At 51.0% G+C, this 16877-nt stretch overlaps 1 protein-coding gene across 5 annotated transcripts; it reads left to right on the forward strand.

Moving 5' to 3' along the window:
* Window positions 1–290: 290 nt before the first annotated feature.
* ESYT1 (extended synaptotagmin 1) lies at window positions 291–16222 on the forward strand. 5 transcript variants are annotated; one of them, XM_029206451.1, is made up of 31 exons: window positions 298–2098; window positions 3896–3937; window positions 4108–4242; window positions 4347–4420; window positions 4537–4609; window positions 4770–4859; window positions 5031–5086; window positions 5514–5637; window positions 5726–5902; window positions 6020–6102; window positions 6398–6446; window positions 6575–6661; window positions 6765–6857; window positions 7843–7914; window positions 8095–8181; window positions 9511–9660; window positions 9989–10144; window positions 10274–10450; window positions 10606–10688; window positions 10804–10852; window positions 10960–11049; window positions 11193–11288; window positions 11562–11633; window positions 11726–11812; window positions 13780–13920; window positions 14030–14172; window positions 14279–14377; window positions 14461–14592; window positions 14670–14775; window positions 15009–15058; window positions 15254–16222. In XM_029206451.1, exons 1-31 carry the CDS (start codon window positions 1715–1717, stop codon window positions 15291–15293), a joined length of 3297 nt encoding a protein of 1098 aa, XP_029062284.1. In that variant the 5' UTR covers window positions 298–1714; the 3' UTR covers window positions 15294–16222. The 5 variants fall into 5 exon arrangements, 4 of the variants coding, with proteins under 4 accessions (XP_029062286.1, XP_029062284.1, XP_029062283.1 ...); XM_029206450.1 differs by having other exon boundaries at window positions 4501–4609; window positions 15254–16068; XM_029206452.1 differs by having other exon boundaries at window positions 4776–4859; window positions 15254–16068.
* Window positions 16223–16877: the final 655 nt, after the last annotated feature.

Raw genomic sequence — 16877 nt, forward strand, 5'->3', positions numbered from 1 at the left:
CATCCCCCAGCCTAAGGGATCCCTTCCCCTACTCCAGTGTTTGGCAAATTTCAGCTTATAGGGAGGTTTCCTTCTGAGGATGTTCATCCATTTTCCTGCTATAGTTCTGGTTCATCAAGTTGGTGGGCACTCACCTCCTCCAAACTCCTTGAGCTCCTTTTTTACCTGCTCATCTCTGAGAATACAGAGAACATAGGAGGCAGATGGAAAACTGTTCCTTACACAGTTCTGCAAACTGAAAGAAGCAGTTTAGATACTGTTTCAGAGAAGTAGAGAAAGGGAAGTGAGAAAATTTAAGATTAAGGGAGGGAGCCTGGGCAGGGATAAGTTTTAAACAGCTTTGATGAAACATAGCCTGATGAAATCTATGTCCTGCAGAGCCAGATAAAATTTAACAGCCGTAAACCAAACAGAATAACACAAGCCCCACATACATTGCATAAGAAGGTAATCATGACCAATCTGTCCCTCCTGGGCTTCCAATCAGTCCAGTTTCTAAGTCCCTGGACAACAGTACACCTCTAAGTCCAGTTAACTAGTAACAAGAGTCATCATCAATATACCCTGCATTTTTTCCTTCCTAAACCTACACAGTGCGATGTAGAACTTAGTTCTACATCTGACTGTATTCTAAACCTTCCTTATAATCCAGGCAAATGAGAAACAGAATTGTCTCATTACTCTTGATTTCCCATTTTAGTGTCCTAGCAGTTCCTCGGGGTCAGGAATTCTTGGAAAATGTAATCATTTCTGCGGCAGCTGAGACCCCACCCCTCTTGGGGCCAATTTAGTTTTAATTTGCTCTTTAAAATAGAGATGACTAATTCTTGGACATAGAATGAACTAACTTGGAGATTTCTAAAGAGAAATAAAGCCTCACTTCCTATTCACTCCGCTTTTTTCCCCCCTCCCTCTTGCCTGAAGGCTAGATTATCTCAATTCTGTAATTTTCGGGTTCTCCAGTTTTCTCTAGAGTCTGTCGTTACACTGCATAGACAAAGTAGAGGACTGGGAACAGGATAAACAGGGTCGATCATCGAACACTTTCATTCCAAATAGGGTAATTTACTTTCCTTTTATAAGGACAACCAGCAAAAAAAAAAAAGTGGAAGGATAAGGAATGTGCTTAAAGTATGAAAACGTGGGAAAGGAGACAAATGAACATGTAGGAATCGCAGACCAAGTTCTGCCAAACCGTCTGAAGGGAGGGGAAGGAAATCCCGACGCTCCACAACCCCTCAACTTCGCAACTCCAGCTCTCTCTAAAACAGAGTAATTGCCGGTGCGGCTCTGCATGACGTCATACCATAGGCACTCCAATCCCACGTGGGGGAGCTCCTGGTCCCGCCTCTCCTCTTGAAATGGTACGCCGCTCCTCCCCCTCTTTCTGGCTAATCTCATGCTGCTCTTTAGCCTTTTTTCTCCTTTTCCCGCCATCTCAGACCGCCCATCTTGGCACTCCGGTCCAATCAGGAAGGTACTGCCTCTCCCGAGCCCTTTCCTCTCCCCGAGGCAGGGGGCGGGGTTTCGGTCTTTTGACTCCACCTTCATCTATGCGGCACGGACCAACCCGAACCGTCAGAACGAATGGGCGTGGCTTTAAGTCCCCTCCCCCATTCTGGGGTTTATGGTTTGTAGGCGGGGAATCTGGTCTCAGAACTAGGCAACCTCTAGCTGGTCTCTGGGTCGGGCGGGTCCTCCCAGAGGTGGCAGCATGGACCGCTCTCCTGGAGACCGCCCCAGCCCAGTGGACCAGCCCTACGCTCCCTCCGACCCGCCTGACCAGCCTCCCACTGCTCACGCAAAGCTGGACCAGAGTTCTGGGAACCAACCTGCCGGCCCAGGCGCCGCGGGTGAGGCCTTGGCGGTGCTGACTTCGTTCGGGCGGCGGTTGCTGGTGCTGGTGCCGGTGTACCTGGCCGGGGCAATAGGACTCAGCGTGGGTTTTGTGCTCTTCGGCCTCGCCCTCTACCTGGGCTGGCGCCGGGTCCGCGAGGAGAAAGAACGGAGCCTTCGAGTAGCGCGACAGCTGCTGGATGATGAGGAGCGGCTCACGACGAAAACTCTTTACATGAGCCATCGAGAACTACCTGCCTGGGTGAGCGACCACCCTCAATCCTCAGTGCAGCATAGTCCCCTTCTTGCCCCTTAGTTCTCGGGCTCTCCCTCCCTATCCTTAAAGTCAGCTCCCCATCTTGGGACGATGGGCCCCAGACTTTCCTCTTTGGCCCGTTAGCCTCTTGCCTGCAGGGACGCGCCACTCTTTGGACCGACTATCCACTACCCGCCCCCCCTTCCACACGCCCGGATCCCGATTCTTCCAAAGAATCAGGACTTCTTCCTCTACGCTTGGGCAAGAGCAATAACATTTGGGGAGCCCGTCTCAGCCGTGGCTCTTCCTCCAACCAAACCGCTCGAACGCCCCTCCTCGTTTCTGGTGCCACTCACACTGCTCCTGGGCGTCCCTGTTCCCGTTGCCGCTCAGTGGGTTCCCTCCTCTTTCCTGTCCTCCCCAAGACTTTTTTTTTTTTTAAAACCTATTTAAGGCCATAAGGTTCTTCTCCCTTTTCCCGCTCTTATCCCGAGACCCTCCCCGGGAACATTGCCTAGTCGAGCTCCCGCACCCGGATGGACCCTCCGGCCCTAGCCTTCCAGCCTCAGGCGGCCTGGCCGCAGCGCAGCGGAGGCGGCTGCTGGACAAAGGGCGGGGGTACTGGGGGGAGGGTAGTGTGACTGCTGCAGTGCCCGCTGCCCGCACTCCACCGCCCCTGGCCGGCCCCACCCTTTTCCGGGCTGCGGGCTGCGCCTGCTGGGTTGGGGCCAGGACCCTATTTCTACGCCCCCTCTCCTGTGGTAAGGGCCCCCGATGGCTTCTCAGGCCTTGCAGATGCCGAGCCCGTTACCCGGCCCTTCCCGACCCCCCCCTTCCTGCTCCTCCCAGCAGAGGTGCCTGCCTGGGGGAATCAAAGTTGACACTAGGCAGGGCTTCCCTGGTGGCACAGTGGTTAGGGGTCCGCCTGCCAATGCAGGGGACACGGGTTCGTGCCCCGGTCCGGGAGGATCCCGCATGCCGCGGGGCGGCTGGGCCCGTGAGCCATGGCCGCTGAGCCTGCGCGTCCGGAGCCTGTGCTCCGCAACGGGAAGGGCCGCGGCGGTGAGAGGCCCGCGTACCGAAAAAGTTGACACTAGGCAAACACAGCTATGCTTCCCAGACCCTGGACTGGGGAGGAGAAAGGGGCAGAAGTGGTCCCATGGGACTTGTAGCCCAGGCAGCAAGAGTCTCTGTTCTTCCTACTTCTCATCATGGAAACTAATTTTCCTCCTAAAGCAACTACCCCTCCTCCTCCCCCCAGTACAAAGCACAGGTGTCCTTCCTTCCCATCAAGAGTCACACCAATTAAAAAGAAAGAAAGAAAACACCAGCCTGGGCCTGTATGCTCTTCTGGCCCCTCCCTAACACTGGAGCCGCATCCTGCTTCACCTCTTGGTGTAGAAGCCCCAGTTCGAGGGGCAGAGGGAAGGCTGGTAAAAGGAGCCAGGACTTCTCCAATCCCAGGATTTCCTCCTCAAACTCTGATTTGTCAGGACCTCCCCCTCCGGAAAGAATGTGCCCTTCTCTCCCCTCCTCCTCCTCTCTGCCCCAGCAGTTGTCATCGTTTCACACCCCTGAGCTATCCGCAAAGCAACTTTGTGTGGCTGACACTGTCAGCTCCCAGGGCCCCAAACCCCCTGGAGGAATGAATCCTCAGGACATCCCGGCCCCTCCCCCAACCCCTGGGTGTGAGGAGGCCCTGTCACACTTAGCTTTCCTTAGTGAGCATCCACCTGGCATCTTAGTAGGAAACTACGGGCAGAGGATAGTGCTCCTCACTATCTCCACGTTCTCCACCTCCAGGTCAGCTTCCCAGATGTGGAGAAAGCTGAGTGGCTAAATAAGGTGAGGGTTGCTTGTCTTGGGTTTTGTTTTTCCTGAGGGGGAGTGGGGTTCGCTCTCTTGTCAGACCCTGCCACGCTTCAAATCTAGCCTCCCCATGGGGAGGAGTCTGAAGGAACTTGCCTTTAGAGGGAAGGCAGTGCTCTCCTATGACAAGCTCCCTTTCCTCCCAGATTGTGGCCCAGGTCTGGCCCTTCCTGGGCCAGTATATGGAGAAGCTTTTGGCCGAAACTGTGGCCCCAGCTGTTCGAGGATCTAACCCCCACCTGCAAACATTTACATTTACACGAGTGGAATTGGGTGAAAAGGTACGTGTGTAGGAGGGAAAGTAACGACAGGGAAGAGATGGAGCAGGGGAGATGGGTGGCCCAAAGGGGCCTTTCCCTCCCCTCTCAAGCATTCATCTCTGCAGCCACTGCGCATCGTAGGAGTCAGGGTTCACCCTGGTCAGAGGAAAGAACAGATCCTGCTGGACCTGAACATCAGGTAATGCCACTCACCACTCTTCCCGATTCCCTTTCCTGGTCACTCTGACTACTTCACTCCCCTTACCCACTCCAGCCTAGTACTAACCCTCTGTTCTCTTCCTCACCAACTCCCAGCTATGTAGGTGATGTACAGATCGATGTGGAAGTGAAGAAATATTTCTGCAAAGCAGGAGTCAAGGGCATGCAGGTGGGGCAGTTGTCAGGGGCCTCCATAAGAAGCCTTTGCCCTAAGTTTCATTAGATATGGGGAAGTGGGAGGTTGGGAAAACCAAGGCTGGGGAGGTCTGGGAGGGAAAGAAGGCCGTTTCTGAGGAAAGGCTTTGTTCGTTCGTCTCTTCCTGCCCCAGCTGCAGGGTGTCTTACGGGTGATTCTTGAACCACTCATTGGGAACCTTCCTATCGTGGGGGCTGTGTCGATGTTCTTTATCCGACGCCCGGTAAGGGAAAACGTTGAGGAGGGGTAGGGAAGCGGGGGAAGCAGAGAGGACTGGAAGCTATGGGGAATGGGGGAGGGAACTGACAAGTAGGCTAAGGGTCTGGCAACTGTTGGATGGGTGTGACCATGCCACCATATGCTCTGTCCCGATCCCCCTGCTCTTTGCTTCCAGACCCTAGATATCAACTGGACAGGGATGACCAACCTGCTGGATATCCCAGGACTCAGGTATGAAGGATTTGTCGAGCACCTGCTAAGTGTTCCAGCCCTGGTTTGGGGGTTTAAGGGATACAGAGCAGTAAAAGATGCAGCTGATGCCCTCCAAGAGCCTTGACCGTAGTTTGGGAGATCAGACAAATACCCCTGAAAAGTTTCATACTGTGATTTTTCTTCTGTGGGGGGACTGTGCATTTTGGTAGAGAATGAAGTGGGCCACAGACTCCTCAGCCAGGGCAAAGGGCAAAAGAAGAGCTGCGATGGCAGTGAGGAGGGGACAGAGTAGTAGGTGGGAAATCAGGGTAGAAGAGAAGCAAAAAGGTATTTTCAAGAAAGGACTTCCCTCTAGCTTTAGGTCTCTCTTGGTTGTGGGAAACATAGTTGGCGGTGGGGAAATATTGACACTCACACTCACCTCCTTTTCCAATCCCCCATTCAGCTCCCTCTCTGACACCATGATCATGGATTCCATCGCTGCCTTTCTTGTGTTGCCCAACCGATTATTGGTGCCCCTTGTGCCTGACCTTCAAGATGCGGCCCAGTTGCGTTCCCCTCTTCCCAGGGTATGGTCTCTCCCCTATTAGATAGATCCTTCTCTCGGGAACCCTGTGGTGGGTCTTTAATTTCTCACAATATGATTCCTACCCTCAGGGCATTATTCGGATTCACCTGCTAGCCGCTCGAGGGCTGAGCTCCAAGGACAAATACGTAAAGGGCCTGATTGAGGGCAAGTCAGACCCCTACGCACTTGTGCGAGTGGGCACCCAGACATTCTGCAGTCGTGTCATTGATGAGGAACTCAACCCCCAGTGGGGAGAGACTTATGAGGTGGGAGAGCCAACAAGTGGGGCTGTGTCAGATGGGGAGGCTCCAGGAGATTTTGAGAGAATATGCTGATTGGATGGTCTTCACACCTGCGGACCCTTATCCCTCTGTGTTCTTCAGGTTATGGTACATGAGGTCCCAGGACAGGAAATTGAGGTGGAAGTGTTTGACAAGGATCCAGACAAAGATGACTTTCTGGGCAGGTGAGACTCTGCCTGTGTTAGGATTCTAAATCCCCAGGGCCACCAAGGTCTCAGAGGTAATTATAATCCTTTTCCAGGCCTAGGAATCATATTATCATTTTCCTTCCCAGGCTTCCCACCCCTCATCCCCACCACACACACATGCATATATATTTCCGGAGGGTTGAGAAGGGAGCCTGAGATGTGCCAGTTATTTCTGTGTGGATGAGAAGGGGGCCAGTGAATGACATGTTGCTAATTGTAACACTCCCTTCTTTTCCCTTTCACTGCCATCATCACTACCACCACCCCCCAGAATGAAGCTGGATGTAGGGAAAGTATTGCAGGCTGGAGTAATGGATGAAGTAAGTTGAGAGAAGAGGAAGGTGGAGGGTGCTGTCCCCCATTGTGTAGACGGTGGTTGCTACATTGGTGGGGAAGAGATTGGGTGTGTATGATCTCTACTATACCTCACTTCTACCTCTCCCTCCAGTGGTTCCCTCTACAAAGTGGGCAAGGCCAAGTTCACTTAAGGCTAGAATGGCTTTCACTTTTGCCAGATGCAGAAAAACTGGAGCAGGTAACTAACACTGAAAACAGGAAGCTAGCAGGGGAGAAATACATAGCTAGAAGTATGGGGGGGCTGGAGGGATGAAGGTCTGACTACTACCACCCCACACCAGGTTCTACAGTGGAACCGAGGAGTCTCCTCCCAACCGGAGCCCCCATCAGCTGCCATCTTAGTTGTCTATCTGGATCGGGCCCAGGATCTTCCTGTGAGTGTGGCTTCTGAGGGCCGGTGAACAGGAAGCCATGGGTGCAGCATTCCCACACTCTCCCTTCCCCTGGCCTGCTCTGCTTCAGTAGCAACAACATGTAACGCAAGGGTTCCAAAGAGGGGGTCCAGGAGTACGATTTTTTTTTTTTTTTTTTTGGCTGCGTTGGGTCTCGTTGCTGTGTGCGGCCTTTCTCTAGTTACAGCGAGCGGGGGCTACTCTTCATTGCAGTGTGCGGGCTTCTCATTGTCGTGGCTTCTCTTGTTGTGGAGCATGGGCTTTAGGCGCACGGGCTTCAGTAGCTGTGGCACATGGGCTTCAGTAGTTGTGGCTCGCGGGCTCTAGAGCACAGGCTCAGTAGTTGTGGCGCATGGGCTTAGTTGCTCCGCAGCATGTGGGATCTTCCCGGACCAGGGCTTGAACCCGTGTCCCCTGCATTGGCAAGTGGATTCTTAACCACTGCACCACCAGGGAAGTCCCGTGAGTTATATTTTTAAATTATCTATTTAATCGATGTTTTCTAACTATTTGTATAAAGTTGTTCATAATATTCTCTTATAATCTTTATTTATTTATTTTATTTATTTATTTTTGGCTGCATTGGGTCTTTGTTGCTGTGTGCAAGCTTTGTCTAGTTGCAGCGAGCAGGGGCTACTCTTCATTGCGCTGCATGGGCTTCTCACTGCGGTGGCTTCTCTTGTTGCGGAGCACAGGCTCTAGGTGCACAGGCTCAGTAGTTGTGGCTCGCGGGCTCTAGAGCGCAAGCTCCGTAGTTGCGGTGCATGGGCTTAGTTGCTCTGCAGCATGTGGGATCTTCCCGCAACAGGGCTCGAACCCGTGTGCCCTGCATTGGCAGGCGGATTCTTAACCACTGTGCCATCAGGGAAGCACCAGGGGAAGGATTCTGATGACAGCTGTCCTTCCTTCACTGAAACAAAAACAAAAACAACCAAGATAGTGACTTCTGAATTCTACCCCCCCACAGCTGAAGAAGGGGAACAAGGAGCCCAACCCCATGGTACAGCTGTCAATTCAGGATGTGACCCAGGAGAGCAAGGTGAGGGCCAGGACAAGGATATCATTGTGCCAGGTGTCATGTGTGTGTGGGGACAGGAGGAGGGAGGACTGTTCTTGGGATGAAGTGTTCCCTTTAGGATGCCTGTAAAAGGAAGGGTTTTCTGGAGAAACAGGACTGGGACTGTGGCATGTACATTGATCACATCCTGCACATCTCCAGGCTGTCTATAATACCAACTGCCCGGTGTGGGAGGAGGCCTTCCGGTTCTTCCTGCAAGACCCTCGAAGCCAGGAGCTCGATGTGCAGGTGAGAGAATCACCTATCAGTCCCTCCTCGATACCCTATTCTGTCTTCTCAGATCTGCACCATTTCTTCTCTCCATCTTCTCCTTTGATCTCTATTTTCTCTTCTTGTTTTTTTTTTCGGCTGTGCCGTGTGGCTTTCGGGATCTTAGTTCCCTGATCAGGGATGGAACCCAGGCCCTTGGCAGTGAGATCACGGAGTCCTAACCACTAGGCCACCAGGGAATTCCATGATCTCTATTTTCAGTCCACCTACCTAGACTCTCCACCTCTTCTACTCTCCACGGTTCCCCACCCGTCTCTCTAGAATCATTTTTATAACTGAGAATTGTGCACTTAAAATGAGTGATTTTTGTGGTATGTAAATTATGCCTCAAAAAAATTATTTTTTAAAAGAAGAGAAGGGGACTTCCCTGGTGGTCCAGTGGTTGAGACTGCGCTCCCAGTGCAGGGGGCACAGGTTCAATCCCTGGTCGGGGAACTAAGATCCCATATGCTATGCAGCACAGCCAAAAGCTAAACAAAAACCCTGTTAAAAGAAGAGAGGAACATATTGAGCACCAGCTAGACACCTAGCACTTTTTTTTTTCTGGTTTATTTTTATTTGATTTTAATTTTTTTTTTTAATTTTTAATTTGACATTGGAGTATAGGGTTAGCACAACATTGTGTTAGTTTCAGATGTACATCAAAGTGATTTAGTTATACGTATTCATATACCTATTTTTTTTTCAGATTCTATTCCCATATAGGTCATTACAGAGTACTGAGTAGAGTTCCCTGTGCTATACAGTAGGTCCTTATTATTTGTTTTACATAGAGTAGTGTGCATATGCCAGGCCCAGCCTCCCAGACGTCTAGCACTTTTAAGGTCATAGAAAAATCACAAAATACAGTATCTGCCCTCACGAAGCTTACTGGCTAGTTTCAGAGAGGAGACAAACATATATAGCCATCTAAGAATGATTCAACATTAATCATTGGGAGTAAAATACCCATAGTATAGTGCTTAGGATGGCCAGAGAAAGGTACAGAGGCTGGAGTAACTAGAGAGTCTTTGTGAAGGAAGTAGGATTTTCAGAGGGTCTTAAAGTATCAGTAGGATTTAAATAGGCAGAGAAGAGCAGAATGAGAACTTTCCAGGTAATGAGACCAGAAAGAGCAAAGGAGGAAGGGACTGTAGAGTAGGCAGAGGACTGTAAAATGATGGCCTGGAGTGGAGCAAAAGGTTTGATTGGCACAGAGAGAATGAAGCTGCAGCTGTGTCATCATTTCCGCAGTCTACCTCCCTTTTCCCTAATCCCTCACTCCATCCCCTCCTCCTGTGCCTATAGGTGAAGGATGACTCCAGGGCCCTGACTTTAGGGGCGTTGACCCTGCCTCTGGCTCGCCTGCTGACTGCCCCTGAACTCACCCTGGACCAGTGGTTCCAGCTCAGCAGCTCTGGCCCAAACTCCCGGCTGTACATGAAACTGGTTATGAGGGTATGGAGGTAGAGGGGAAGGGCCTCGTGGATTCCTGGTGGTATTAAGAGTGAGGAAAGGGGATCCTCTACGATGAAATGAGCTAGTGTATCTGAAAGCATCTAGCAGACGCACAAAAAATGTTTGTTGATCTAACTGGGGGAAGACATGGTGTCTGAGTAGGGTGAGTGTGGAGTGAACACCCCAGAGATAAGCACAGCCAAGGCAGGGACCTAGTTTCCCTGTCAGAGCCCCTGCTCTGCCCCACCCGCCCCCCAGCCCCCGCATACCTTGCCTGCTGGTGGCTAAATGCACTGCTTTGATTTGACAATCACACTACCCTTCCCAGCTCTTGTACTTGGATTCATCAGAAGTGCGCTTCCCTGCTGTGCCTGGTACTCCTGGAGCTTGGGACCTGGACGACGAGAGCCCCCAGACAGGCAGCAGTGTGGATGCCCCACCTCGACCCAGTCACACTACTCCTGACAGTAACTTTGGGATGGAGGTAAGTCTATATCTGGAAAGTACTGGAGTCTGTTTGCGCACCCTACGTGCGCAAAGCCTGTTTCAGGGTTGGGTCTGACAGTATTCTCTCTCTGACCGCCACCTGGTGCCCCATCTGTCCCTTTTACAGAATGTGCTTCGGATTCATGTATTAGAGGCCCAGGACCTGATTGCCAAAGACCGTTTCTTGGGGGGATTAGTGAAGGGGAAGTCAGACCCCTATGTCAAACTAAAGCTGGGAGGACGAAGCTTCCGGAGCCGTGTTGTTCGGGAAGATCTCAATCCCCGTTGGAACGAGGTCTTTGAGGTCAGAATTGAGGGCTAAGACTCTTCCCAGTCTTGCCTCATTCCTCCCCCAGCTCTGAGAGTGGTCCAAAAAACTTCTGGGGTTCAGTTGATTGGGGGAGGTGTCCAGTCATTCTGAGAAGAAAAGGAAAGGATCCCACTATTTTCTCCCACTAGGTGATCGTCACATCAATTCCAGGCCAAGAGCTAGAGGTTGAAGTTTTTGACAAGGACCTGGACAAGGATGACTTTCTGGGCAGGTGAGGCGGTGGGGGGGCGTCCAGCGGGGAAGATGGGCTGGGCCTCTGTAGACCTTGGAGACAAAAGACTTGGCTCTTGACCATAGACCTTAATTTTAATCTTTCTCCTCTACAGGTGTAAAGTGAGTCTCACCACAGTCCTAAACAATGGCTTCCTTGATGAGGTGAGCATGGAATTAGAATCAGCAGTCTGTCCTGATCTTCATGCATGATTCATTCTCATAGTCCCTGTCCCCACACCCCCAAGTCTTAACCCTGCCCACTTCCACAGTGGCTGACCCTGGAGGATGTCCCATCTGGCCGTCTACACTTGTGTCTGGAGCGTCTGACCCCCCGTCCCACTGCTGCTGAGTTAGAGGAGGTAAGGAAAGATGCTGGAGGAAGGAAGGGACCCAAGAGGGACCCAAGATGGGTCAAGGTAAACTCTTCTATGAGCTTTTAAGGCATATGCCAGGCCCCAGAGTGTCAGTTACCACTCCCCAGCTCCCATGTGTCCTTCCCCAGGTGCTGCAGGTGAACAGTTTGATCCAGACTCAGAAGAGTGCAGAACTGGCGGCAGCCCTGCTCTCCGTCTACCTGGAGCGGGCTGAGGACCTGCCGGTGAGATATGCTCCCCACGCCCCATAGCTCCCTGGCCCTTCTTCTACATCCCTCAGGTTTGGATGCTCCTAGTGTATTTGGAATAGTAAATTCCAAATTCCTCTCTCCCAGGGTGGTGCTGGGGTGGGAAGAATTTTCTGTTCAAGGCCAGGAGGGTGAGGGCTGTCAAGTGGGGACATGGGGACATGGGCCACTGGCTGTGGATGTAATTTATGAGGGGAGGGGGGAATCTGCCTAACTGGTCCAAATTTAAGACTAACATTCTCTTTCCAGCTCCGAAAAGGTACCAAGCCGCCCAGCCCTTATGCTACTATTGCCGTGGGAGATACTTCTCATAAAACTAAGGTATTAGGAAATGCTGCAGGACTAAGAATGGGAGGGATGAGAGGCACAGAGGAGAAAATGTCAACACTGATCATACCCCTCATCTCCACCAGACTGTTTCCCAAACGTCAGCCCCTGTCTGGGATGAGAGTGCCTCCTTTCTCATCAGGAAACCAAACTCTGAGAGCCTGGAGTTGCAGGTACCATAAATTCATTCTACAAACATTTTGCAGATTGCTGTCACAGGCCAGGCACTGAACCAGGCACAGGGCATTCAGAGATAAAAGATGTTCTTATCTTTTTGGAGCTCACACTCTTCTTTTAGGAGAAAAATAACCAGAGAATACTTCCTGACTGATAACTGCTGAGGTAAAGGCAGTGTAGGGAAAAAAGGAGGGGTTCTAACTCAGACAAGGGAAAAGGTGAGGTAAGAAAGATAGTAAGAAAGGCGTCCTTAGCTTAAGGGTAAATAGGCCCTGACCAAGAAAAGAAGGACAGGAAAACTCTTAAGGCTGAGAAGGGAATGGAGGAGAAAGAAGGCAAATTATACATTATAGAGGCAGGAAAGAGCAAGATCACAAAAAAATTATGCTAAGAATTTGGATTTTATCCTAAAGGCATAGGGAAACATTTGAAGGAATGAGAGGTGGCATCCAGATTTGCATCTTAGGAAGATGATGTCGACATCAGGACATCAGGGTAAAAAAATGAACTGAAGGAAGGCAGCGCTGGAGGCGGGTAGGTCACTTAAGAGACTGTTAGAGTAATTGAAGCGAGAACTGACAAAGGCCAGATAGCGTTTGGCGGTTATTCTGACACGGAGGGGGAAGAGGAACAAAGAACACCTAGGTGTTAACTCCTGGGGTTTTAGTGTAGATGGACAGATAAAGGTGCCATCGCCAACACGGGGAATGCACCGAGCAGGAGTTTTTGAAATTGAGATGTCTGAGGGCTGTCCAAGGGGAGACAGCCATCTGGAAGGTAGATCTGTGGCCCACTGTGGTGTTCCTCCCTCTCCCTCTGCTTTGAGCATCGTGAGCAAGCAACAGGTAGCGGCTGTAGTCACAAGCGTGAGTGAGATCTCTCGGCGTGTGTAGAGTGAAAAGAAGACGAAGGTTGGACATGCTGGGCGCTGCAACAGAAGGGCAGATGGAGGAAGAAGAGCACTGAAGTGTGGCCAGGGTGGTGGGACGCTCCCCAGGAGAGAGTGCGTTCCAGAAGCCAAAAGAAGAGTGTTTCAAAAGACAGGAAGTGGTCAAATGTTACTGAGAGGTAAAATTAGGTGACTGAAAACTATTTATTCACTGACTTTTAAAACTAGGAGGTCACTGATGACTGGAGCAACTTCAGTGGCTGGAATGGAGTAGAAGCTAGATTTCAGTGGGTCGAAGGGTGACCGAAAAGTGAAGAGGTATGGGAGGTGGGGAGAGGATGGGGGAAGGTAATATAGGAGTGCTGACTTTCTCTATATGGAGTAAGTCAAATACCTTCCAAAGTTGATAGAACAGTAAGTAGAGAATTACATGAATAGAAACCAACAGAATGTCAAATAATGCGACTATTAACAACACTGGCAGAGGTAGAGAAGAGATGTAAATAAGCTCAATTTGTCATCTTGAATAGCAGGGAATCAGTAGATATTAAAGTTGGCAAATTATGAAATAGAGATATAGACATATTAGTTAGAATTATGCCAGAACAAAGAAAATAGGAAGGGCTTATTACATTTGGAGTATGGACATGAGGATAGGATGGGCAGGAAACAATTTAATTCTATTTTTACTATTCTTTTTTCTACCCTATGCAGGTATTACTGGGATAATTTGTGAAAGCTTAGGAAGTAAAGATAGTACAGCCTACTCTGGTTAAAAAAGAAAGGGAAGCAGGGAAGTGGGACCAGCAGCAACTATTACCACAGCTCCCCTGCCCTTCACGAAGGGGAGTGTCTCCAAAACCACTCAAGTGTCCAAGCATTTGGACCTGGAATGCCAGGATTAAATCGCTTCTCTCTTTTTTTTTGCCTCTGACCTCGCTCTGCGGCTTGCGGGTTCCCCTACGAGGGATCAAACCCGGGCCCTGGCGGTGAAAGCGCCAAGTCCTAACCACTGGATCGCCAGGGAACTACCTAAATCACTTCTCTCTTGACGGCAGTCCTGTTGCTCCACAGGTTCAGGGTGAGGGGACTGGCGCATTGGGCTCGTTATCCCTGCCCCTCTCTGAGCTCCTCGTGGCTGACCGGCTCTGCTTGGACCACTGGTTTATGCTCAGCAATGGTCCAGGGCAGGTGCTACTGAGAGCACAGCTCAGGGTGAGTGCCAGGAGACAGTGGGCAAGGGGAGGGAGGGCGGGAGCAGAGGGCCGTGTCCTTCTAGCCCGGGAGCGGAAGGACTCTGCGTGCTGCTTTCTTGTTTACCTAGATCCTGGTGTCCCAGCACTCAGGGGTGGAAGCTTACAGCCACAGCTCCTCATCTCTAAGCGAAGAACCGGAGCTCTGGGGAGGACTCCCTCACATCACTTCCTCAGCCCCAGAGCTCCGGCAGCGCCTAACACACAGTGACAGGTAAAGCGCTGGGTCGGAAAGATGGGACTCAGTCAAGGATACAAAGGATAAGCTACAGACTCCCGAGGCACTACCTCCTCCCAACGCTATCTCCATCTCTCCACAGTCCCCTTGAGGCTCCAGCCGGGCCTCTAGGCCAGGTGAAACTCACTGTTTGGTACTACAGTGAAGAACGAAAGCTGATCAGCATCGTTCACAGCTGCCGGTGAGACTCCATCCCTCACATCCTCCAGGTTCTCCCCGTCCCTCCCCTCAGGTTGCCTCATCACCTCCTTCCTCCTGTCACAGGGCCCTTCGACAAAATGGACGGGATCCCCCCGACCCCTACGTGTCACTGTTGCTACTGCCAGACAAGAACCGGGGTACCAAGAGGAAGAGCTCACAGAAGAAGAGGACCCTAAATCCTGAATTCGATGAACGGTCAGTCAGTGAGCATTCAAGTGAAGAGATGGCAGGCTCGGGAAGGGCCCCTTCCCCTAACCCCAGTCCCTCCTCAGGTTTGAGTGGGAATTGCCCATGGATGAGGCCCTTCGGCGAAAGCTGAATGTCTCTGTGAAGTCTAGTTCCTCCTTCATGTCAAGAGAGCGTGAGCTGCTGGGGAAGGTAAGAAGAGGGCAAAGGTGGACCAGGCAAAGGTGAGAGAAGTTGCTGGTGGAAAGGCTTGTAGTCCCTATTAGGGAGTAAGCACCCTGGTGACATTACTTTACAGATGTACTTTATAGTACTTTACTACCCAATTACCTCTGCACTGGTTTGGGACCAAAGTGTGTCAGGGTAGGATGTGGTCTTTGGAAACATCAAAAGTAACATCTCACCCCTATTATCCCCCAACACAGGTGCAGTTGGACCTCACTGAGATAGACCTTTCCCAGGGTGCAGCCCAGTGGTGAGTGTCTGATGAGCTGGGGATGGGCTTGGATGCTTAAGTAGGAAAAATCCCAATCATAGGAGGGAAAAAGGATGTAACCCAAGCTGAGAACCACTGATCCTCGGAAGTATAAGAGCCCTCAGATCTTGTCTCATTTATAAGAGGACACAGAAGTCATCTTTCTACCTGAGCCCTCTCTGCTTGTTCCCACAGGTATGACCTCATGGATGACAAGGACAAGGGCAGCTCCTAGGAGCCAGAGATTACCAGCCTGACTGCTCTGTCTCCTTGCCTCGCCTCTCGCTGCATCACCGCCTCAATGTGATGAGCCTAAAGGTTGGGGCCCGGGGGCAAAGCCTGCACCCCTCAGCCCTCTCACCTCCCAGGCCCATGCTAGGGCCTTTGCGTGACCAAAGAGGAGGACCGTATGTTACCCTTTACTGCACGGCCTTCATCCTTCTGGGCTCCTGGGGCAGGGACGTGAGCTGGCTATCTCCTGCTCTGCCTGCACATTCTCCTTTCCGCCCAGCTCCTCAGGGCCTTCTGTGTCTGTGCCTGGCCACTGGCAGTGGCATTAGCTCATGCCAAATACAGCTTTTTGAAAGACCTTTTTTCTCCTTCTTCTCAAACAGCAGTCAGGGAGGGTGGAAAGGCTAACCTCTCCAGCTGAGAGCCTCTTGGACTACTGCATGCAGCAAATGTACAGCCACCCAAACCCCATGTCCAGTTCTATACCCACTTTCCTCAAGCCTGTCCTGAAAATTACACCTGCTGTGTTGACTAGGGCCAGCCAGTCTCTTGAATCACTCTGGGAACAGTAGATTCCATCAAAGCCTTCAGGTAGCCAATACCAGTCTTGGTGTGGGGCCTCTAGCTGGTGCTGTACAGGGGGCTTTGGAGGACCCAGGACAGCAGAGCCAATTTTTTGTCCAGGTGCCTAGACTGTTAACTCACTGACTAGAAATGAATCTCTTAGCTTTGTACCAACTCTGCCAATCCACTGTATCTTACATTAAACATTATACTCACATTGTCTGTGGCTCTTTTCCTTAAGGGCAGAGAATCCAGCCTACCCATCAGGTGTTTATTCCAAGTGTCAAAAGCCTTTATTCAGTTCACAAATGATGTCCGTTTATATTTTTAACAACTGATTATCAGTTTATTAAAAAAGTTGATTTAAAACATCTGCCATGGTGACTTCAACCTCGACTCCTGGCTCAGTACTGATGGAAGTGATCTTATTAACAATCGCAGAAGCACTGTGCGTGTCACTGAGTCGCTGTGGATCCTCATCTGAAAAATGATCCCAAGTCCTAGAGCCTTCACCACAGGAGTTTTCCTTGTAGTTATTCTCACAGTCTTGGTGGGCCTCCGTCCTTTCCCCTTGAGAGTCTTTCCTTTGCGCCTCTGATCAAGTCGGCACATACCTTCTCCGAAGACATCACGCTGTAGCTGCTTAGAGTAATTCTCAGTCAGTGAATCTCCACCTCTGGTTCTCAGAGTCTCTCTTTAAGAGCCAGGCCGTGGTGCAGCTTCCTGACCGACTAGTTCCTCCGTGAGAGCGAACAGTGGTGAGGTAGGCGCAGGTGGACTGGAGCTCCCTGCAGCTGAGACTGCTTCTTAGAGATTGAGTCAAGTTCATTAGTGGTCAGAACCTACTGTGGATGCAATCACCAAGATTGTTGGTAGCGTTGAGAGTGGTCAAGGAACTGTGTGGGTTAGCTGCTACTGAGTTTCTGGTGAGATTCATTCCCAGTCACAGTGATGAAGCCTGTTACCGATTATTATCCTCGGGGCTTTCCAGGGAAAGGATTCCTAAACCTGGTGAACTTGGAAG

This window comes from Monodon monoceros, unplaced genomic scaffold (genome assembly GCF_005190385.1).
Source record: "Monodon monoceros isolate NGI ecotype Baffin Bay Population unplaced genomic scaffold, NGI_Narwhal_1 Super_Scaffold_6, whole genome shotgun sequence".
Taxonomy (NCBI): Eukaryota; Metazoa; Chordata; class Mammalia; order Artiodactyla; family Monodontidae; genus Monodon; species Monodon monoceros.

What these genes read in the sequence shown, in the direction of transcription:
- ESYT1 (XM_029206450.1), top strand. Translation starts at nt 1,715, where the DNA reads ATGGACCGCTCTCCTGGAGACCGCCCCAGCCCAGTGGACCAGCCCTAC. An exon ending in AAAGATGACTTTCTGGGCAG is followed by an intron (nt 6,103 to 6,397) that starts GTGAGACTCTGC and finishes ACCACCCCCCAG; the next exon opens with AATGAAGCTGGATGTAGGGA. An exon ending in AGCGTGAGCTGCTGGGGAAG is followed by an intron (nt 14,776 to 15,008) that starts GTAAGAAGAGGG and finishes CCCCCAACACAG; the next exon opens with GTGCAGTTGGACCTCACTGA.